Source organism: Euleptes europaea, chromosome 4, assembly GCF_029931775.1.
Source record: "Euleptes europaea isolate rEulEur1 chromosome 4, rEulEur1.hap1, whole genome shotgun sequence".
NCBI lineage: Eukaryota > Metazoa > Chordata > Lepidosauria > Squamata > Sphaerodactylidae > Euleptes > Euleptes europaea.
In genome coordinates this window covers 43828624-43853446 of record NC_079315.1, presented here as the reverse complement: position 1 = coordinate 43853446, position 24823 = coordinate 43828624, and the positions used below count along the sequence as shown (strand labels likewise).

The window sequence follows — 24823 nt, the reverse complement described above, 5'->3', positions numbered from 1 at the left end:
CTGGCCTCCGGCTGAGTCCCATTGGGAGGCCAGGTCTGCCCATTGGCTTTCTAGGCAGTAGACCTGGCCTCCAGAGGCCCATAGAAGCCAATTGGTAGATCTAGCCTCTGAAGGGGGACTTTTTCCCCTCCTCGGAGTCCAGGTCTACCACCAAGAAAGCCAGTGGGTTGACTTGGCCTCCCAATGGGACTCAGCCGGAGGCCAGGTCTACCAAAGGAAGCCCGCCCCGCCCAACAGCTGATAGGCGGGGGGGCAGGAACCGCCGAGCCCCCACCCAGCAATCGCGTGGCTAGAGGGGAGGCTTTAGCCTCCCAACCATTGAGGGCAAGGGAAAGGGGGACCCGGCCATTCTCCACGGGGGGCGGGGGGGAGAGACAGCGCGCCCACTTGCCTGCTCTCTCTCTTGCGCGCGCTCTCTCTCTCTCAGGTGCCCCGGCTCCGCAGCTGGCTGCCGGCGCGAGCGGGCACGAGAGCAAGGGCTCCGAACCAAGTTCGGAGAGCCGCACTCAACAGGCCAGAGCCGCATGCGGCTCAGGAGCCGCAGTTTGCAGACCCCTGCCTTATCTTATTCATTTGGATAACCCTGATTATAGGAGGGCCTTTACCTTCTTACGTTGTAATGCTCTCCCTTCAGCTATACTGGAAGGGAGATATAAAAAGATACCCTATGGTGAACGTTTATATCCTTTTTCTGATGGGAGCATAGAGACCCTTGAACATGTCATTTTTTACTGCAAAATTTATAATAAAATAAGAGAAGACATTTCCCTTGTAATAGCTGGCTACCCGGGGAGAACTAGAGTGACTCGTCTTTCTAACATGCTCTCAGATAAGGACACCGAGCTAACCTTTAAAATGGCCAAATTTGGATGGCGAGTTATGAAGACTAGGAGAGCATGGGTCAAACCTAATGGATGAGTGTTTTTATATATATATATGGACTGTAACTGTGTTTTATTTAAACTTAGTTTTTAATGGTTCTCTTATGAGTGTGTGATTATGTTTGACAAGTATTTATTGTTGTATATACTGTAGCTATAATTCTTTTATTATGTAAAAGTTTTTATTGTTGGTCTTGGACCGTATTAAACTGAATCTGAATCTGAATCAGATAAACTATGTCTACTGCATTCCCCTGATCCAGCAAGGTACTAACTTTCTCAGAAAACGAGATAAGATTAGTCTGACATGACTTGTTCTTGAGGAACCCATGCTGGCCCTTAGTAATCAGACCCATCCTTTCTAAATGCTCAAGGACTGCCTGATGATTTGTTTGAAAACTTTTCCCAGTATAGACATCAAGCTGATGGGATGGTAGTAACCTGGATCCATCTATTTCCCTTCTTGAAGATAGAGACAAAATTTGGTCACCTCCAATCTTCTGGCACCTCACCTGTTCTCCAAGAATTCTCAAAAACAATGGACAGAGGCTCAGAAATTACATCTGTAAGGTCTTTTAGTACCCTTGGATGCAATTCATCTGGCCCTGAGGACCTGGTTTCATTTAAAGAAACTAGGTGTTTATGTATTACCCCTATGCCAATCCTAGGCTGCAACTCCCTTCCCTCATGTGTTCTGTTTTTGCCATGTTGAGCACCATTTCCTTTGCAAGAGAAGACTGAGGAAAAGTAGGAATTGAGCAGTTCTGCCCTCTCTTCATCTTCTGTTACAATTTCACTTTCTGGTCCCTGCAATGGGCTTATCATGTCCTTGTTGTTATTCTTACTCTGTATATAGGAAAAGAGCCCTTTTTTGTTGTGTTTAGCATCTCGCTAGCCTAAATTCATACTGAGCTTTAGCTTTCCTAACACTCTCCCTACAAGCACTGGTTATTTTTTTATATTCACCCTTGGTTATAAGGCCCTCCTTTCACTTCCTAAATGAGTCTTTTTTATTTCTCAAATCTTTAAAAAGCTGCTTATGGAGCCACCCTGGCCTCTTTAGGCCCTTCCGGTTTTTCCTTTTCATAGGAATGGTTTGTGATTATGCGTTCAGTATTTAATTTTTAAGAAACTCCCACCCCTCTTGAATTCCCTTCTTTTTAAGTATTTCTGACCATGGAATTCTACCCAGCATAAGTTTAAGTTTGTTAAAATTTGCTTTCTTAAAGTCCAACCTATATGTCTGACTACATACAGTTTTTCCTTTCCCCAAGATTGTAAATTCCCAGATTACAAGGTCACTGCTACCCAGGGTGCCCACAACGTTAACCTCATCAACCAGTTCATCCCTGTTGGTGAGAATCAAGTCCAAGATAGCAGACCTCCTTGCTTCCTTCTCCACTTTCTGGAAAATGAAGTTTTCAGCACGACAAGTCAGGAATTTTTTGGATCTTGCATTTTTAGCAGAGTTGGACTTCCAACAGATATCCTGGTAATTGAAATCTCCTATGACCACTGTGTCCTGTCTCTTTGAGAATTTTGTAATCTGGTCTAGGAGTGTCTCATCCAAATCCTCTGCCTGGTTTGGTGGTTGGTAGCAGACCCCCACCATAATATCACTATTATTTCTTACGCCTTTTATTTTTACCGATAGACTCCCGACTGAACTTCCATGCTCAGATTCATATATTTCTTCACAAGTATACACATCTTTGACATACAATGCTACCTCTGCCCCCTTCCTTATCTGTCTATCCCTTTTAAACAAGTTGTACCCCTCAATCGTAGTATTCCAATTGTGAGTATCACCCCACCAAGTTTCAGTAATGCCTATTAGGTCAAAATCCCCTTCCTGTATTAGGACTTTGAGTTCCTCCTGATTGTTTCCCATACTCTGTGCATTTGTGTAGAGACATTAGAATCCATGGTTTATGTGCCCCGAGATTTTCGTTTCTGTACTTACCTGCAAGTTAATGTTTCCTCGCATATGTGCCACTAGCAGCAAATCTTTATTGTTCTCATCTCCAGTTATTGTCATCATACTATGCTTTAAGTTTTTGTCTTGCTCCCCCATAGGATTTAGTTTAAAGTCCTCCTTATCAGGTTTGCAAGGCTCCCACCAAACACATTTTTTCCTACCCTCATGAGGTGCAAACCATCTCCCAGTAGAAGAGCTTCATCTCAAAAGCATAAGCTTCATCTTGAAAGGTGGGAGATTCAATGTATTATTTCAGCCTGCTGTTTAGAAACTACATCTTAACTTAGTTTTATAACATCTATTTCATTTTTCATATTCTCATCTTGTTTGGTGCTCTTCAATAATTTTTTTAACGTCACTTCATTGTGAACTCTTTAATCAGCAATTGAAATGGGAGATTCTGTTTACAAAGCCTTTGATATAAAAACTCACCAGAGAAAAGTCAGGTTTCATCCCCAACAATATTTAACAACCTGCTCATTTTCCTCCCCATTTCCTTTGCCACACTCATGGGAGTCTTACAGGCAGCAAGAATCACTGCAACCAGAGTAATAATACTTATTGATTGTTCTGTGTTTCATGCTTTCCTGGCAACTCTTTATTGTCCATCGTTTTGAATCCCTACTGGTGCTTTGCTGTCAACTCTTTAGTACTATCTTTGTTGTTAATCTGCACAGAGCTATTTAAGAAGCCTTGTAAACCATGTTCCAGAACTGTGAGCTGAACACATAGCTGCCAAATCTATTTATTACTTTTTCAAGTTAAATCACAAGTTGCTGTTTTTTTAAAATAAAAATCTCTATTCCAGGCAATGTCTGTGATAAAGCCTTTGAAAGGTATGACATATTAAACTATTGTTCCTATATTAATTTGAAGATATGATGGTGGTGTATTGCGAAACATATTTGATCTTATTCCTACAGAGTTGGATATTTTATGTTGTTTTAGCCAAACATAGCTAGTAAGGCTTGTGACTTTAACAGGAGCTGCTTTGACTAGTACAAGAAACAGCATATAACAGGAACTGCAAAATGAGTCTCTCTACCACTTTTCACAATGTGCTGAACGAGGTAGTTGTACATCTCCTCTATCAATAGATGTGTGAGTTGCTCTCCTGCTGGAGAATACATCTACTCATGAGAGAAAGAACACAACTTCCCTTTGCATATCGCAGCAAAACTATGCAAAAGGTCAACATGAGGCACCTCTGCTTCATCTATGGGATTTTCTTTTTAACATCCCCCAAAGCTCTAAGTATCCAGGTTTTGCATTGTTCTTTTAACAGCTAGACAGTATAATTCTAAACCCAGCTGTGCTTTTCTAAGACCACCAACTTCAATGGATTTAGAAAGGTACAAGTGGGGGCCTAAGAGACTCACAGGGGGGTAGAATCCCATCCTCCACCCCACTTGCCCACTGAGCCCAGGCACAGCTCCCTACCCCAAACACCTGTGGCTGAACTGGGCCTGGCATGGCTCCCAGTCACCACTGCAGCCGCTTCTGGGCTGGTGTGGCTCCTGAAATACTTAACACTACACCACAGTGGCTTTTGTGGGTTGACTGCAGTTGAATAGCAAGCATCAAGCTGCGCAGTGGCTTCATTGCATATACTTCTCATAAGAAGAAGCTTGGAGAAATGAAAGAAGTAACTTTGAAAGACAGATTGAAATATTTCTGAGGCTAGTTTTGCTATAGCTCCCACACCAGATCTTTATCAGGGACTGCAAAAGGTTAAATATGAACTAAATAATATACTATCAGTGAAAGCAGAATATTGGGAAAGTTTTGAAAGAACAGGTAAAATTTTAGCATATTGTGAAGATAGCAAAAGAACAAGAACTATATTCCTTTGATTAAAGATGGGAATGTAATACATACTGACTCTAGTGAAATAAATGTACAGTTCTATAAGTATTATTCTGAATTATACAGTAAAGACAAAGAATTTACAGAAAAAAATATTTGTAAACATTTTTCTCTCATCATGAACTTCCATGTTTAGATATTATTCAGCAACAGATTCTTGTTGAATCTTTACACATGGATGAAATAAAGGCAGTGATAATGAATATAAATAGTGGCAAATCTCCAGGACCAGATCGGTTGCCTATTGAATGGTATAAAAAGTTTCTAGATTTCTTAATTGAGTCTGGCTCATTGCCATTGTTATTATATCACCGTGATCCCATAACCTGGGAATGTTTGACCTATTTCTTTGATGAATGTGAATGCTAAAATATTAACTGCTGTATTAACTGCTATTCTTGCTAACAGACTTCCAAAGGTTTTTACAACTTTGGTATGTGTAGACCATTTAGGATTTATATGAGGTAGGCAAGGCCCTGATAATCATAGGCTGGTCACTGATCTGATTGCTTTAAATCGTAGGGATCTGATCAAGTTGCCATTCTCTCACTTGATGCTGAAAAAGATTTTGACAAAATAGCCTGGAAATTTATTTTTGTAACATTGGGTAAATTAGGTTTTCCTTATGAATTTTGAAGTGGATTAGAATTTTTTTATTCATCTCCCAGATCCAGGGTACTGACTAATGACATATTTTCCATGCCATTCCATCTTGAGAGGGGTACTAAATGGGGTTGCCCTCTTTTTCCTCTTATTTTTTTATTTATGTCTGGAACCTCTGGCTTGTACTATTATACAAAATAATAATATTAATTTATACATAACCCCTTGGAATTTAAAATTATTCTTTATGCAGATGATCTTTTATTATTTATTTTGAAACCCCGATCTTCCATTCCTGCATTAATTAATATGATTAATACCTTTGAACACTTATCTGGATATTCTATTAATTAAGCAAAATCTGAGTTTATGTCGGAACTGGTCAATTGACCATAATAAAATACTGACTGACTGACTGAGTTTATGCCACTGGGAGGCAATATGTCACACAGTGTATTTGCCTATGGACATTTTTGGTGGTGCCCAGAAGTTACTACTTATCTTGCAATACTGATTCCTAGAGATATTATGCATAGGATTATGCTAAATTTTAACAAGCTAATTGCTGAATATCTTTAGATTTGGACAAATGGGCAGCTTTAAACTTGTCTCTGTGGGGCAAAGTAAATACACTCGCAGCACATTCCTGAGCTCTTGCAAAAGCCCTTAGGAGGCCAGGAAGGCGCGCTGGCGTCCGGGCCCCCGTGCTGGTGTCCGGGCCACTTATGCCAGCGTAAGTAGCCTGAACGACGGCATAAGTGGCCTGAACGCCGGCGGGAAGGACCGGACACCGGTTGCTGCAGTGGCAGTGCTGCCCTGGGACACCAATGGGGCCTTCCACCAGTGTCCCACCGCCGTCAAAGCCTGCACCGGCCTCCCAGGAGATGTTCCCGGGGTGTTCCGGCGCCAGGCTGGGGGAGGAGCTGCCTTTAGGCGGCCTCCAAAGCCCTTTTGGGTTGGGAACACCCCTTTTGGGTTGAGATACGCCACCTTTTAGGTGTATAATGCCTTTTAGGTGGTGTATCTCCCGTGCAACCCTATGAAGGTTTTTAGCAAGGAGGTTTTGGCAGGTTTTGATATATTGAAAGGAGGTTTTGATATATTGAAAAAGTGAAAATGTATTCGAAAATATTGCCTGTCCTGAACACATTCAAGAGCACCCGTGGCAATATTAATATTCAATGTTAATGTTTAGGAAGGTATCATTCTTCATGGGATGGGTGGATGTGACTCATCCAACCCCTGCCTGAGGTTAGCAAACCACCCAACCACTCTCTTGCGGGGTTACTCATGTCTCGGGAGCAGACTAAATTTTACTGAAAATGCTGCAGAGCTGAACCGAGCCACACAAGGATTCCTTTTCAAAGTCTTCATCTTGTTTCTACATTCCACAACAGTTCTGGTATGGCCCCTCTGCCTTATCTGCTCCACAATTTTTCCATACACATTGTAATTTCTATGCAAGGAACCCAAAGCCTCCTGCACTTTGGTTTCCCCCCAGAACGTTATCAAATCCAGGGTCTCTCTCTCTCTCCACAAGACACCACAAACACAAGTGGCACGTCTTGTCCCAGCCATTGTGCAAGATGGGGAATTGCCCAAAGGAAAGCTGGCCTACGAGACGAAGAAATGGCGCCCAGAACAGCCAAGGATAGTGGTGTGCTGAGAACATGAAATGGAGAGAGGAAGGAGATTTCTGGGCAGAGCTTAGATATTGCGATGCCCACCCTAACATACTGCCCACACCTCACTGGGATTAAAGTGTGACCATTGGACAAGCTGTGTCACGAGGAAATTACCTATTGTCTGCAACTCACGTAATGACCCAGTGCACCACATTGGTCAAGAGGTCAAATGGACAATGCAACAGGAAGAGAAGTGGAACGGCTCGTCCACCCCCCACCCGTCATTTTACAACAATGCGCGGAATGAGTGCCCAAGCCTCAAACCAGCAGTAGCCCACAAGTTGACATTCCGTATTTTGGCATAGTCTGGGAAAGTGTTACAATTGAAAAGAAAATTTAAAAAGAAGGAAATCAAAATAAGCATAAAGAAACAAGTTTATCATAAACGGAATCAATCGCTTCTTCAAATAATCAGTAACGCAAAAGTGCAAACAAAATAAGTAGAAAAGCAACAACACATAAGGAAGAAACTGAAAAGTGTACTATGTGCACAGCCCAAAGCAAAAGTTCCTAGTCATGTCAATACTTTCTAGTGGAGGAATTAGAGTGAATTGAAATGATGTGTTTTGCGGTTTCTGAATGTAATTTTTAGATATATCGGATTGTTGGAAATATTTTTTTTAAAACATTAAAAAGAAAAAAATGACGGCAAAGTCATGCCGACAACCCAGGGAGCCACTGATGGAGGAGGGGTTTGAGGATGAGTGGGGTGTGATGGCGCAGGGAAGGTCAACCCAAGAATAGAGTCTGCATGATCTGTGACTCTGGAATGAGCGAGGATAAATTTTTTGATTTGGGCTAAAAGAGGAACGGGAAAATCCAGGTTGGTCTTGTGTCGGAAAAGCACTGAGCTACCAAGGAATGGGATAGCGTGCATACCAAAAACGTTGATCCAGGCTGTTTGTGGGAATAAAGGGAGTTACAGTGACCATGCATATATGACCTACATCAGTGATTCATTTTCACATGCTAAACCAGATCTAAAAATTGTGAATAATCTTTTTTTATGAAAGACAGATAAGAGAATTTTTACATTGGGCCAATTGATAGACTATGATGATGAATTTTTGTAATTTCCTCAGCTGAGGTCTAGATATGATTTGTCAACTTCTGTTGAATAGCAATATTGACAGTTGCAACATCCACTGGCATCTAAATATGGCCCTGCAGCATTAAGTGTCTGAGTTCCCTTTGCTTCTGAAAATTCTAATTGAATTAAGGCAGAAAACGAAACCTACAATATTTGTTTATAAATGTGTGATGCTGATTAATAAATATGATATGCAGAATCTTGGGAATGAATAGAATAAGGAGCAATGGGAGATGGCCTTAAAATTGATACTTGCTCTCTCCATGGACCTTAAATTGCAACTTATTCAGCAAAAAAAAATGTGTTTAGGATATACTGGAGACAACAGTGACTCTTTAGCAAAGGATTGAGTAAAGTGTCTTAACTATTGGAGTTCTAACTCACAGGATGTTTCTCTTAAACATATGTTTTGGGAATGTCCAGTCATTAGGTTTTTCTGGGAAGAAAATATCAATTTTGTATTAGAATATTAATTGCTTTTTGATGATGCTTATGTACTTTTCAACAATCTATCCATCTTTTGGAGGCTAACTGTTGGTGTGTGCCCTTACTACAGCTAAAAGATTAATATTACAACATTGGAAAGAGAAAAGCCCATCTCCAGTAAATCAATGGATTGAGGGCCTTAGAACTATCAGTATTTGAACACATGGCATATAGATGGTAACTGCATATGGACGTATTTTTAGATTTTTGGAAACCCTTTATAGAAATGTATGTGTAGACTGCTACCACTGTTGTGATGGCCTTTTATGCAGCAACGTTTTCCCACGGTCACCCCTGCTGACTGCTTCAGGGCTTTCCTTTTCCGCCCATCAGAGGTTGCCTCACTCTCCCTGCAGGTTTTGCCCACATTTTCCAGATGCTGTTTTTGACAAAATCTGGAATAAACAGGCAAAACGCGAGGGAAGAGCAAGGCGACCTCTGACGGGAGGGAAAGGCACGCATAATCAAAAGGAAGCCCTGAAGCAGTCAGCGGGGATGACCACGGGGAAATGTCCCTGCATAAAAAACCGATATTTCTGTCTTTATTTATTTTTTCATTTTTTTTTAAATTAGTTACTGGATTTTAGGTTACCCCCCCCCCCCATGTTCTTTCCCCCATTTTTTTGAAAGAAAGAGAGAGAAAAGTTCTCCTGTGGTTGCTACCAGGCTGTCCCCAATGAGGTGAGGTAAATATCCTCACCTAATACATAACAGCCCATTAAACCTCTTTTAAAGGGATGGAATGTTTTTTTCTCAGGTACTTGACAAGTTTCTGCACAATCATAAGCTGTTTAGGTATAAACTCAAATTTTAAAGAAACAGTCAAACAGTGGGATATTCCTTTGCATTTAAAACTGCAATAAAAGTGTGCGGAAAAGAAAGAGATTAATGTTCTTTTGCCACACTCCTCTACCTTACAGATAAAGCTGCTGTGAATTTTCAGCAGAGGATTCCACTTCATGGGAAAGCCAAAGACCAAATAATAACATGGTTCCTTGAGTAAACCTTAACATATTTCTCTGTTATTTCCAATGGAGAATGCTGTGACTAATGATAAAGGGGCCTAGTATACATCATGGAAAATGAATATAGGTCATTGTCAGATGCCCATATTTGATTGACATAGCCCCCTGCTTTGAAACAACTTTTCATTGGCAAGAAGCCAGGACAAATGACGACCCCAAGACTGCAATATGTTGTCTAATTAAAACTAGAAAAAAATGTTACAAACTTGGTGAGTTGCAGCTAATCTGCTTAGCTTTACCATCACTCAGGTGATAACAGTCCTATCATAACTGCTGGTTCTGAGAATTAAGTATGTAATACATAAGACTATCCCTTACATGTGAGAAGCTGAAGGGCCTTAGCTGTAATCATTCTGATGACTGCCTTCAAATTGTTGTACATTAGTCACAGTTTGTGCATTTAATAAAGTTTACAAAAGCTAATGCCTTACACACAAAGCAGTTTGTCTCTAAGAATTTACAAGGCTCTGTTCTCAAAACACTGAAAGTATTCATGACTTACAACTTGCGACTCACTTTATAGTTTTATTAGCAGGTACGTCAGGCAGTTTCACTGTTACCATGCCATCAACATTGGTCTTGTCGATAAAGAGTGGTTGGGTTCGCAGTACATCTGGTGCTGTCTTTGCTGTCACTCTGTGTTGAAGACCTCCAGCGCTATTCCCTCTATTGGTTAGGACAAATGAATATGATGTCTCAGGCTTCAGATTGGTGATCAGTTTCTGAGTGGCTCGGCCATCCACTTCAACTGCCATTTTCCCATCATCATATAGCATCTAAGAAATGGATTTTAAAAATAAATTGTTAGTAAGAAAGAAAAAATAAAGAGAAAATAAAGAGAAAACTGTCCAATATCTAATCACTTGATGCATGTATGGATGCTATCCAGAGACAGTGTGGTATAGTGGTTAATAATGTTGGACTAGTGTTATGCTGGGTAGAATCCTATGGTCAGAAATATTTAAGAAGGGAGTTCAAGAGGGGTGGGAGTTTATTAAAAATGAAATACCGAAGGCACAATCACAAACCATTCCTATAAGAAGGAAAAATTGGAGGAGCCTAAAAAGGCTAGGGTGGCTCCATAAACAGCTTTTTAAAGGTTTGAGAAATAAAAAAAAATACTCATTTAGGAAGTGGAAGGAGGGCCTTTTAACCAAAGAGGAATATAAACAAATAACTATACTTGTAGGGAGAGTTTTAGGAAAGCTAAAGCTCAGTATGAGCTTAGGCTAGCGAGAGATGCTAAACACAACAAAAAAGGGTTCTTTTCCTGTGTACAGAGTAAGAATAAGGACAAGATAAGCCCATTGCAGGGACCAGAAAGTGAAATTGTAACAGGTGATGAAGAGAGGGCAGAACTCCTCAATTCCTACTTTTCCTCAGTCTTTTCTTGCGAGGGAACTCAAAGAACTTGCAGGTGTAATTTCTGAGCCTCTGTCCATTGTTTCTGAGAATTCTTGGAGAACAGGTGAGGTGCCAGAAGACTGGAGGCGACCAAATGTTGTCCCCATCTTCAAGAAGGGGAAAAAAGAGGACCCAGGTACTGGGAAAAGCTTTTGAATGAATCATCAGTCAGTCCTTGAGCTTTTAGAAAGGACGGATCTGATTACTAAGAGCCAGCACAGGTTTCTCAAGAACAAGTCACGTCAGACTAATCTTATCTCCTTTTTTGATAAAGTTAGTACCTTGCAGGATCAGGGGCATGCAGTAGACATAATTTATCTTGATTTCAGTAAGGCTTTTGATAAGGTTTCCCACAATATTCGTGTTGACAAATAGGGAAAATGTGATTTAGATCCTGTTACTGTTAGGTAGATCTGTAACTGGTTGACAGATCACACCCAAAGAGTGCTTGTTAATGGTTCCTTATCCACTTGGAGAGGAGTGACTAGTGGAGTGCCTCAGGGATCGGCCCTGGGCCCTGTGATGTTCAATATCTTTATAAATGATTTGGATGAAGGAATAGAGGGGATGCTTATTAAATTTGCAGATGATACTAAATTGGGAGGGGTAGCAAATTTGGTAGAAGACATAGCCAGGATACAGGATGAGCTTGACAGGGTGGAGAATTGGGCTAAAACCAATAAAATGCATTTCAACAGAGATAAATGTAAAGTTCTGCATTTAGGTAGGAAAAATCAAATGCATAATTATAGGATGGGGGAGACTTGTCTGAGCAGTAGTGTGCAAAAAGGATCTTGGGGTCTTAGTAGACCAAACACTGAACATGAGTCAGCAGTGTGATGTGGTAGCTAAAAAGGCAAATGGGATTCTGGGCTGTATCAACAGAAGTATAATGTCCAGACCACGCGAAGTAATGGTATCACTTTACTCTGCTCTGGTTAGACCTCACCTAGAGTATTGTGTTCAGTTTTGGGCACCACAATTTAAGAAAGGTGTAGACAAGCTGGAATGAATTCAGAGGAGGGCAACAAAGATGGTGAGGGGTCTGGAGACCAAGTCCTATGAGGAAAGGTTGAAGGAGCTGGGTATGTTTAGCTTGATATGATAACCATCTTCAAGTATTTGAGGGGTGTCATATAGAGGATGGTGCTGAGTTGTTTTTTGTTGCCCCAGGAGGTCGGACCAGAACCAACAGGTTGAAATTAAATCAAAAGTGTTTCCGCCTAGACATTAGGAAGAATTTTCTAACAAAGCGGTTCTTCAGTGGAACAGGCTTTCTCGGGAGGTGGTAAGCTCTCCTTCCCTGGAGGTTTTAAAGAAGAGGCTAGATGGCCATCTGTCAGCAATGCTGATTCTATGACCTTAGTCAGATGGTGACAGGGAGGGCATCTTGGCCATCTTTTGGGCATGGAATGGGTCACTGGGAGGGAGTAGTTATGAGTTTCTTGCATTGTGCAGGGGGTTGGGATAGATGACCCTGGTGACCCCTTCCAACTCTATGATTCTATACTCTGACATATCATAGTCTTCAAGGATAATAGTTTTTCTGACCAGTCAGGTTTTTTTTTTGGGTGGGGGGTGGGGTCATAGGTTGTTAAGAGCCTTGATGAGAACAAACATTAATTTTATTTTGAGACAGATAAGACTGTAGAAAAGGGATGGGGGGAGTAAACATTATGCAATATTTAAAAGTTAGCCACGAATCAGCCTGACAGAAGAAACAGCCACTGGAAAGTGGGGAAATTAACATCTTTCTTCTCTTCAAAGAGCCAATACTTTGAAAAGACAAGTCAGGCAGCCTAACCACAGCTTCATCTGAGTTAGGACTCAACTGCAGAATTCATTTGCAATGTCAGTCAAAGGTTAGTCCAGTCACATGAAACAGTAAGAACACTGTCTGTGAGAGGATGCAGAATTAGGGTCCTTCAGCGTAGAATAAATATAGCCTACTGTGATGGATGGGAGGTTATCCTGCTCCTGAGGGGGAAAACAGCTACTCAGTTGTTTCATCCCTGATCCTATATGAGTGCTGCTCCAGCATCCAGTCTCCATTCAGAGGGGGATGGAATGTTGGTGGGAAGAACAGAGGCAGTGTTACTTCCCATCTCTCTTGGATACCGTAGTCATAGGTTTGGATCTGGCTCAGCAAAAGAGCATGCAGGTTGAAGGGTAGCATTGCAGAGTGGTTTAGCTCTACCTCTGTGAGAGAACAGTGTGTGTGTGTGTGTGTAAGTGCCATCAAGTCGCTTCCGACTCATGGCGACCCTATGAATGAAAGTCCTCCAAAATGTCCTAACTTTGACAGCCTTGTTCAGATCTTGCAAATTGAAGGCTGTGGCTTCCTTTATTGAGTCAGAGTACCTCGTTGTTTTGGCCTGTCTCTGCTTATGAACAGACCTTGTACCATTTAGTCTGATTCTTGGGAAATAACAGGCTGGTGTGGGTAAAATCTGGGGTGTGTGAAAGGATCCAGCCTCATGGCTATCCAGTGAAAGTCTATTTGTACCTGAAAGCATTAAAGAGAATTCAGACCATATGCCATAACTAGCTTAATTTATTTGCCAAGTTTCCCCTGTGACTGTCTGGAGACCTGTGCTGCTGATTTGTTCTTCAAAACCAACTTGTAAATAAATAAATATTCTTTCTTATTTACGTATAACTCCTGCCTCATTGACCTCAGTGATTATGTTTCTCACCCCAAAAACTTACATCATGGCAGCGAACCCAAAACCTTTACACTTGTTACCCTAAGAACATCTTTTAACTGAAGGGAAGGTTTACAGTTTAAAACACACCTGGTTTCCTGTAAACATAACAGTCTGTATGAGTTCCCTCAATGGGAAGGAAAGGTGTCACATGCTTCCTAGACATGCTTCCTAGACATTCGGAGGATTGAAGCTTACAGATAGGAGAGAGTGATTCTTAAGCAAGTTTGTTATCCATCATATATGACCAGAGGAAAGCAAAACAGAGTCCTGTGGGTTTGGGCATGCAAACATGATGGAAAGGAAGGAGGAGCACAAGATGAGAGGTGAAGAAAAACGAGATAACTAGGCAGTAGCACAAAAAGCATGTGAGGAAAAATAGGGTGGAGTACCCAGGGAAGTGATGCTATCTGGAGGCTGGGGGACTATGTAGTGGGCAAGAAAAAGAAAGGTGAGTTGCTGAATGTAAAATAGGTAGGAACATAGAAGAAAGGGGCTAGACTAGTCAGAATTATGTTCTGCTGTACTCAAATTAAACCAGTTTATAGCATGCATAAGGTAACAATGAGATATAAAACCAGCTGGCAGGCTATTCTGGCGCAGACTTGCATTGAACAGTTATGTGTTGCAACATAAACACTGTCCTCATAATTTCCCCTTTAAAACAAATGAATTATACTGTGTTTTATATAATCAGGAAAATTAACATTAACTAGAAAACAAAGAATAACCACATATATACACACTAATGTTATTCACTTAAGTCTTATTCACAGTAGTAGAAGAAGAGTGGGTTTTTATACCCCACTTTTCTCTACCTTAAGGGGTCTCAAAATGGCTTATAATCACAATCCCTTCCCCTCCCCACAACAGGCACCTTGTGAGTTAGCCAAAGCTGAGTTCAGTTCCCCCACTCCTCCACATGAAGCCTGCTGGGTGTCCTTGGGCTAGTCACAGTTCTCTCAGAACTCTCTCAGCCCCACCTACCTCACAAGGTGTCTGTTGTGGGGAGGGGAAGGGAAGGTGATTGTAAGCTGCTTTGAGACTCCTCACTGCAGAGAAAAGTGGGGCATAAAAACCAACTTTTTTCTAGGTGGGGCTGAGAGAGGTCTGAGAGAACTGTGACTGGCCCAAGGTCACCCAGCAGGCTTCCTGTGAAGGAGTGGGGAAACAAACCTGTTTTTTTTTTTTCAAATTACTGCACCACGCTGATATGATTAATCTATGTCTCTATCCCTTGATATTGCAGTCACTTTTGCTTATTGATCTGTAGAGAAACCTGACAACTTTCTAGCATTATTTTGCTAATCTGTTTTTAATAATTCTTCTGAAATATGTTGAAGGTGTCTTCCATTATGTTTCAGAATATGTCTGTCATGCATTATCTGAATAATCATATAAAAGAATGACCTTTTATATGCTTGTGCCTTCCGATCACAGAAAGTATGTGCATTTTATTGTTAGGCTTCAGGGCTCCATGTCTTAAGACCCTCTGGAATAACAGAGCTGTTGCTTATTTGTGCCCTGTCTTTAATATGCATCCAAATCCTTCTCCTCTTTCTGAGATATATCCACCAACACAAGAAGCTGAGATCTCAGTCTCCTATGGAACATTATTTTAGCTGGTGACTTTTAGGTGGTGTATCTCCATCAAATTTGACTTAGATCCAGTGAATCCACTGCATGAACAGAAGGCACCTGCCTTTGTACATGGGCAGGTCACATACCTTGTGCCACAAACTATATTATTCACAGAGTCTAATGACCTATATTTCTATAAATATCACATTAACAAAATGCCAATATACAGTGACAGATCATTTGAATTTAGACACAGATATAGCAATCATCATTCTTCTCTAGTATCATTAACATATGTAATAATTCTATAGGTTTCTCGACCACATTTTTCTAAAGACTCTAAATAATTAAGTTTCTTTTTTAATTTAAAGTTAGTGGCATGAATGCTAAAAGATTGTTTTTATGCATATCTGGTAACATACACACATGTTGACACTTTCTGGGAATAAAGATAGTAATGGATATGGATTTTCTTTTCATCCAATGGTAATTATTTTTTGAGATTATTCAAAAATGCAGGGATGAAATTCATAAGAACTTCACCAAGGATTACTTACAGGTCATCCGCACCGACGTCCAGGGCAAAAGCCCAGCCACCGCCGCCCCGGGACTCCGACGGGGCCTTCCGGCGGCGTCCAAATGCCAGCAAAAGCTGCGCTGGCATTCCCGGGGAGTAATGGTGTCCCGGGAGGCGTTCCCGGGGTGTTCCGGCACGGCCTGGGGGCGGGGCCGCCTAAAGGATGGGAATGGCCCTTTTTATTTTTCCCAAGATACACCACCTTTTAAAAGGCTTTGGAGGCGCTGTGCTGATGCCTCGGCCATGTCATCCCCAGCTGCCGGAGGCTCAGGAATGGGCTGAAAGTCTAGCCTAATATCCAAACATGCAGGCAATCTTACATATTGTGACTCTATGAGAGCATTTCTGTCCAAATAATATACTTTCTTTTGTTTACTACATAATTAAATATACATGTGCTATGATAGCATAGGGTGCAGCGGTTTTTCTTATACCAAATGAAGGTGTTTATACTAAATTCCATAAAAATGCTGAATAGCACAATAATAAATGCTTACCAACCATGTTGTTCAATCAGGGAAATAAGTTTAGGTTTGATAGGAAACTAACAGCCCATTCCAGAGCTGGGAGGGCAAAAGTCCTCAGGAGGCGCACAAGGGCCTGCACTGGTGTCCGGGCCACTTGCGCTGTTGCCCGGGCTACTTGCACCACCAAGAGTGGCACGGATGCTGATGTTGGGGCACTCATGCCAGCCTCCCTGTGCACCATTGTCCTGGGGGGCATTCCTGGGGCATTCCAGTGGGTGGAGCTGCTGGTAAGCAACTTCCTGACTCCTTTCAGGCCGGGAATGCTCCCTCACACCTCAGCGGTGCTGCGCTAGATTTTTGCTGGCACAGCTTCGCCTTTTTCTAAGGGGCTCCCCCCCCCCATTTTCTATTTTATGTTTTTAAAAAAGGTTTTTTTAAGCCTTGCTGGTGGTCGTGGAACCTCTTTGGAGGCGCCACGACAGCGCTTCAGCTACGCCATCCCTGCCTGCCACAAGGCTCAGGAATGTGCTGCAAGTATTGCATATGTTTCTATTTTTCCTAACATTTGTTTTTTCCCAGAAAAAAAAACAACAGAAAAATGGGGAGGGGGAGAACTATCTTAACAGCGAGATTTGGCATTTCTAATAAGCTTTTAAAGGTACAGTTGGATTAAAAAAAAACTCTGTTCAGTAAACTATTTAACCATCATTATTTTTACTCTTTATGTCTTGTGAATTACAAAACAACTTACTTTGAAAGGCATGGCAGAGTTATAATTCTCTGGTATCTCCCAAGAGAGCAATACTGATGTCTTCATTACAGCCTTGACATGAAAATTTTTTGCAAACACTGCTGGAAAATGAAAAGCAATGTATTTAAAGTACATCTTGATCTTAGTATCCCTTCCCATTCCACTATCAACATACTCAACAATTCTCCTACCTGCCTTTAAAAACCGCATCCTATTATTGCAAATGACAATACAGAATATTATATTTTTCTTACCTGCAATTAGTGTGTAGATGTCAGCCAGACTTACCTGATATAGGATAACTGAATTCTACTGAATCTAAAACACATGGAGATTTATATACTTTACCTCTGATGTTAGTTGAAACTATTTTTATGGTGATTTGGTCAGTTTTAATTACAGCTTCAAAAAAATCGATATCCAAAGACCGAAATTCCTTAAAGAAAAACAAAGCAGACAAATCCTACCTTGATCCACAGGTAGTGTCCTGAACTGGACACTTGGACTATATGGACCAGGCCCTTTGCTTGTGTGTGCACGAATTTTTACATCATATGTGGTATCTGGTTTTAAGCCCGAAAGTGTCATAATAGTATCGGCAGGAACAACAAGGACCTCTGTTGGGTGAAGTGCCACATTGATGTCCCTGTACAGTAGGGTGTATTTAGTGATATTTCCATTTCTCTCTGATAAAATGGGTGGCTGCCAAGTTAGCAGGACCGATGATGAAGTGGCACTTTCCGAATGTAGGTTCTGAGGGAATCCACTTGGTAGGTCTTCCGGAATTGAAATTTCTTTAACCATTTCCTCCCCAAAGCCCACTTTATTTCTAGCTGCAAGCCTGAAGACGTAGGCAGTCCCTTTGTGGATATCTGTGGCTGTATAGTGGTCGTCCTTCTCAGTAAATTCACGCATCTTAAATGTATCAATGTCTTTTCGGCCAAACCTCAGGCGGTATCCCTGCAGGGGGCCATATGTGTCAGCAGGGGGATGCCACTGAATGAGAGCCGTACCCATTTGTGTATGGCTAATCACAAGGCGAGGTTTTCCTGGAACTACAATACAACGTTATTTTAGCAAGTAATGCATTAATCTTTTCTAACATTTTATTTTATTTCTGTATTTTAAAAATCTAGCAATATGAGATCCACTTTGGGTTGAATCCTGTAGATATGCAAGTGGAAGCTTGCACAAGATCTTCTTCTCTTTTCTTCTACCAGCAGTCCCCTCTGCATCTCCACAGAGTTCATGGAGAGCAGGGAAAAATAAAATTAGATCTTAGATCAAATTAGATTAGAAAAGTTTTCTGTTCAAGATTTTAAAATCCAATATTGGATAGTAAAACCCACCCAAATAGAATTTCATTATCATTCCAGTAGACCTTTACCTGGAGTAGATTACTTCATGCTGTGTGGAAGAATCAGATGCATTAAACCTTGCTATTTAACAAGCCCTGTTACATCTATACAATGAGTATATCTGTGTGAATGGTTCATCCTAGCCTTTTCCATCAAATGTTATTACTGCATGTGTGGTGAGATGGTGAGATGGTTTTTATTATTTATTTGCAATCACCCACCTGCACCCTGACCTGGATGGCCCAGGCTAGCCTGATCTCGTCAGATCTCAGAAGCTAAGCAGGGTCAGCCCTGGTTAGTATTGGGATGGGAGACCACCAAGGAATACCAGGGTTGCTGTGCAGAGGAAGGCACTGGCAAACCACCTCTGTTAGTCTCTTGCCATGAAAACCCCAAAAGGGGTCACCATGAGTCAGCTGCGACTTGACGGCACTTCACACACACACCTGCACGCAGTAGTAGTGCATTGCAGAAAAAGTTTTATCACTTGACTAAGCTAAGTGTATAAATAGCTGTGACTTAAAATAATGGTAAATCTTCTATCTGGGATGTAACACAAAATGGAAGTTTCAGTGACAGTTCTCATCAAACAGAAAACAGAGCTTTGAGAGTTTGAGCCCATTCCTAAAGAGGGGGTCGAAACTCCTCTGAAGCTGGCATGACCCTGCGCCAGTGTAGATGCCACCTTATCACAGAATAAGGTGGCACCTACGCCGGTGCAGGGGCAAACACTTTGGCATCTGGGCGCTGCTGGGTGCCACTGGTGCAATTGCGCCGGTCCCAGCTGCCGTGGAACTGCCCCCCTTCAGGATTGAGCTGCCCGTCATTAACAAATGCTTCTCAAAGCAAAAAAATGAGTGCTGCACTCTGATCGCACCAAGTCTTACATTAGAAGTCATCAGATCCATACAAAGATTATTTCTTTCACTGATGCATGATGGGTATATAATTACCAATGTAATCCCATGTAGATTTACTCCAATCTTCATCAATGGGCTTAGACTGGAGTAATTCTGTATAGCATTGCACTGCTAGATTTGCATGTTTGGCATCTTTTGGACAATATATTACTCATGCAGAGGGAACACAGAATAAGAACTAATAGAACAGGTTAAAGGAGTATGCATTCAGAACAATGGGTGTGAAAACAGAGAAATTAGAGATCAATAATGTACTTCAAATTACAAAGGTGATAAACAATATTGCAAACCTGAAGCCATTACCACCAAAAATATAAGAATTCTGGTGTCTAATAGCTATATCCCTCTTACTAGTCATTTTAGCAACTCATTATTGTGCAAATAGAACACTGTGAATGTTTCCATCATACTTTTCAATATATGAAAGTATATCTCATTGATTAATTCTGACTTTGCTCTCAGTGCTGCATAAGAAAAGCCAGCTGCAGAGCTGAGAAAAGACTACAGATGTTTATTTGAGGCCATATTTCTCATTGTATTATAACTATCACTGAAACCAATAGAGCATAACAAAGGCAGGAGAGTCCACAGAAATAGAATAATAACTCCTTCGGATTTCTAGAGGGGAGACTTCTGGAAGCTCTCGCTAAATTATTTATGCTATAAACTGCTTTTACTCCTGTGGTGGCCCTTATGTTTAAGGCTAGTTTTTAAAACTCTGATCAGTACTACCTATAAAAAGAGGTATTATTATTACTTTACTACTACTAATATTATTATTATTTCCCTATTGTAGAAGTAATCAATTGAAATCTTATACAAAGCCTAAAGTAAGAAGAGGTCAGGAGTTAAAACTATTTAGTCAAGTATTATGGCTGTGGTAATGTCTAGAATCCATCCACAGTTCACAACACACTGGGTAACTCTCCTGTGCAAGCTCCATTGAAATGAATGGGAGCTGTGTTTTAATTTCTGATTAAAGGCAATTTTGGAAAAGCAAAATAAAAAAAACATTAATTGAATAATTGCAGACAGTTGTAGCTAAAATCTCTTAATGACTGATTATGGATACAATCTGACTGGCTCAAGATGTAGTTGGTTTGCTTTATTTAGAATTATTTTTATTATATTTTAATTGTATTAATATCATTAAGCAGCTTTCGGCCTTTTGGTGAAAAAGATGCAAATAAATATACTAAGCAAGCAAGCAAGCCTAAAGCCACAAATAAATAACACTCTCTCTCACCTCATTCATTCAAATTGCTACATTCTCAGTCCTTTGTTGGTACCTATCTACAGCCAGACACATATGAGTTGAATTAATCAGACAAGTCTCAAGGTGATGGGTCAGTGAATGGGTATAGTAGGTGGATTTAATGTTGGTGTGAGCGACAGGTCATTTTACAGTACAATGCTATGCGGAGTTACCCCAATCTCAATCCATTCATTTCAGTAGGTGGGCAACCGATTCCTGAAGGGGGGCGAAGCTCCTTAGAAGCCGGCATGACCCCATGCCTGCGTAGTTGCCACCTCATCATGGAATAAGATGGCATCTACACCGGCATGGGGGCAAACACACCGGTGTCTTGGAGTCGCCGGCCCCCCTTCACCAGTGTAGCCAATCCAGCCGGGCTTTCTCAGAAGGGAAAGCCCGCACCAACATGGTGGAGAGGGGTGTTCTTGGGGCTTGGAGCTATCTCTGGACAGCTTTGTAACCCCATTCACCCCGGGAACACCCCTTAAACTGCAGCGGGGCTGTGCCACCTTTTTGGGTGGCGCGGCCTTGCTTTGCTTTGTGCTATGGAGCATTTTCCCCCTTTTAAAAAAATTTGAACTGCTTTTTTTGTCTCTGCCATGGCCAGGATGTTTCTGAGGAGGCGGTGCAGCTCCGCTGCTACCAGCCACCATGTATCCACCACCACCCCTTTAGGAATGGGCTCTTAGACTGGATTGCACTGTTAATCTGGTAGGCTTCTTGCCACTGTTATAGTTTCACCCATACTATCATTTGTCAAGGATTCAAAGATCTTCAGTATGACAGCCACAAATTCTGTATTGTCAAGCAGAGTTTGGGGCTTATTGTTCTTGAACCACAACCTGCTACTTGCCACATGGTGAAATGGTCTGTGAATTGAGGGGAATTTCAAAAGTAGTCTGTAATATGAAAGGGGGATTGCAGTTTTAAGAAAAGAGTAAAAAACCCACAGGACATGTCAAAGCTGTTAGGTACACATGACGTATCTCTGTAAATTCTGACCTACTTGGGTAACTCAGAAAATAATTTTGAAAATCAGCAGTACTTTGTTCTACTTTAATAAACCATAAAATAATTTTCAATTTCAATTCAGAAAAATTTCAAGCACAAACAGCGGGTTTAAACAAATAATATCAAAATATTACCTGCACCAGTGGTAGACACCAGTCTTGGCTTGCTGCGTGCACCGTCTCCTTTAGTTGTATAGGCTGTCACAGTTAGGGAATATGTTGTTTCAGGCTGTAGTCCAGATATAATCATTTCCTAAAATGAAATAATAAAAAAGAACATGTCTTAAAATACATGCACTACTTAATAATGAGAAAGTCATTTCACATTTAGTTGTGATGCATCCAGTGCAAATGTCTTTTGTGATACTAGCAGTGATAGCAAGCTTTTGGGAATACCCAAAGATGAGCCTTATGGGTGGGCTTTGCAATGTGTAGTACTGCACTTATTTAAGCAATATGCATAGCGACATCTCTGAGCATCATGCCCCTGATAGTATTATCAGACATAAAGCTAAAGGATGAGTGGTTAGGTATACTAATAATGTTTTTTAAAAAATCACTCTAAAATGTGTTTCCTGTTAAGACTTATTGCTATTGTGGACTGAGAAGAAATGGGGAAAAATTAGAAACACAGTTTCAACAGTTCATTATTGACAGAGCAACACTATCTACACTACTAAAAACTGTTTCGCATTCTAACTGCTAAAGCTGTTTCACATACAGAGCATTCCTAACCTTTAAGGGCAAAAGCCCTTAGGAGGTCAGGAAGGTGCTGCGCCTGCATTGGGGCCCTCCATGCCAGCGTCTAGGCTACTTACACCAGCGTTAGTGGCCCCAGCGCCGGCGTAGAGGTCCAGGTACTGGTCTCTGGACACTGCCTTGGCAGCACTGCCCCGGAACACCGGTGGGGCCTTCCGCTGGTGTCCCACTGGCGTAAAGGCCCACATTGACATTCCAGGGGCGTTCCGGTGTCCCAGGAGGCATTCCTGGGGAGTTCCGGGGGGGGGGTGGGTTACCTTTAGGCAACCTCCTGTCCCCTTTCAGCCCCGGACGCCGGCACAGCCGCGCTATTCTCTATGGGCCGAAAAACCCCATATAAAATTTAAAAAGCCACAAAAATGTTTTCAGTGTGTGGAGAACTGCTTAGGAGGCGCCGCAGCAGCGCCTCCTCCCCACCGTCCCCACACGCCGCCAGCTCAGAAATGTGCTGTAAGACTGCAGTCCTATGCATGCTTACTAGTTAAAAGTAAGACCCACTTTACTTAGCAGGTGCTTCAAAAGCTCCAAATAAGAAACCTCAAATATTTAATAATAATGAACACTAAAGGTAATCAACATTCTCTGCAGTTCTTTTTATTATTAACCATTTATTTAAACTAATTCTGATTTCTTCAAATAATTAGTCACTTTACAATCTGTTATTCAAAATCTAAAAGAATAATTCAATATGACTTAAAAAGTCAATATAAGACTAATGTCTGCTTGATAACACAATCTAATTAATAACAATTATTAATGAAAATAATAAGGTAAAATTAATAAAAGTGGGAAATAATTATATACAGAATTGATTATCCAGCAAAAGTGATTTCAATGAAGAATCAGGAATGCATTTGAAGTGTCCCTTTGAAATCAACTTTGGTGGGACTCTGTCCCAACTTTTAAACTTATACATCTCCTGAAAATTTGAATTTTAAGCTATCACAGCAGGATCTGCTCTCATTTGTGGAGCCAAATATATCTATACTAGTTTCAGCAAAATCAAAAATAAGAAGCTGCATTTGTTTTTACAGCTTTGTTCTATTCAAGCACAGCATCCACGAATGGAGAATTTCCATTTTCCCCTCTCCTATGTATGCTCATCTTTGTCAGCTCTATCAGCTGATAATAGGATTGGTAACAGCACACATGCCTCCCATATTCTTATTCAGCTACACATCTAACCAGTATAGGTACTGAAGCTTTGGAACATGTATAACTTGCATCAGGCAGAGAAGTACAGCTTGATGGTAACATGGAAGGCATGCACAAACCTCCCCAAACTCCCAGATGAAGGAGTACAACTTTAAATAATGATGGTGAATTTTAACTGATTATATTTTTATCCACAGAAACTCTTGTAAACACCATAGGCATTGTGCCAGTACCAATGTATATTTTCATAAATATACATTTAATATGTTACCTTGTTAATTGAAATGGAAATAATGTTAGCAATGACAAAAGATTCTCCCCCCCCCCCAGCAAATAATGAATGAATGTATTGGGGCCTGAAGGTTAGTTATGAGGCAAACTGGAATGAAAAATGTGTCTTCTTTTTAAAAAATAAAAAATACTTTTTGTTTGTATTGCATGATAAAGTTAGTGACAAGCACTGAACATACAAATATGCAGATATAACACATTTAAAAAATCAGAACTATGTCAATACAAGCCCCCAGAAGAAGTAGGAGGAGGAGGAGGAAGAGGAGGAGGGAGGGAGGGACGGAGGGGGGAAATCCAAATGCCAAAGACAATTAAATAAGATGATAAGCCATGCATATGTGCAAACAACCAAACATTTTTTGGGAAGGGGGAAGTTAAAGCAGAAAAAAAGCACAACACTTTGTTGTTTGGCCAGTCAACTGCTACTCACATGTTCAGTAGTATCATCATATTCCCACTGATTGAGAGTAAAGAATGTCGGAAAGAAAAAAAAGATAGGAAAAAAATGAGGAAATACTTGTAGCCTGGCTAATTCTTTTTATAATTAACAAAAAGGAAAAGGAAAAGGGGGGGGGGAAGAGTTGGATCTGAAGCTGCCTTTTTGGTCATAGAACAAAACGTTTTCCTTTCATGGAAAGGGTTTCACTGATCATGGCAAGAGCCCTTCCATAAATGGAAGACTTTCCTATGCATGGAAGATTCTGCTGTGTGCAGAAAGGAACTTTAGAATTCAACCCTGTGAAAACTAGTTATCAAAATCAGTATTGATTTGGAAAACCAGTTCCTGTAAACTGGATCATGAATTTCCAATGGCATACTTATTGCAAAAGTAGTTCATAAATAGCACATTGCAGAAAGCTATGAAAAAAACAGAGAATTCACTGCTGAGTGTTGTTATTGCTCAGCAATGTTTTTTGACTGCCTTAATATTTGCTGCTGAGATGTAATGAAAGGCTATATTTTGTTTAATCACATA

The 24823-nt window shown here is 40.9% G+C and overlaps 1 protein-coding gene across 11 annotated transcripts in view; it reads right to left on the bottom strand.

Moving 5' to 3' along the window:
• LOC130477124 (receptor-type tyrosine-protein phosphatase delta) overlaps window positions 1-24823 on the bottom strand; it is a 619168-nt gene that overhangs the window by 188616 nt on the left and 405729 nt on the right. For 3 of the 11 annotated variants that reach the window (XM_056849115.1, XM_056849116.1, XM_056849118.1), the window contains exons 14-18: window positions 24278-24304; window positions 21778-21895; window positions 17567-18154; window positions 17100-17200; window positions 10131-10390 (exon numbers count right to left, since the gene is read on the bottom strand). In XM_056849115.1, coding sequence (XP_056705093.1) covers window positions 10131-10390; window positions 17100-17200; window positions 17567-18154; window positions 21778-21895; window positions 24278-24304 — 1094 coding nt within the window. The remainder of the gene's footprint in view (window positions 1-10130; window positions 10391-17099; window positions 17201-17566; window positions 18155-21777; window positions 21896-24277; window positions 24305-24823) is intronic. The other 8 variants (XM_056849117.1, XM_056849120.1, XM_056849121.1 and 5 more) reach the window with 3 other exon arrangements.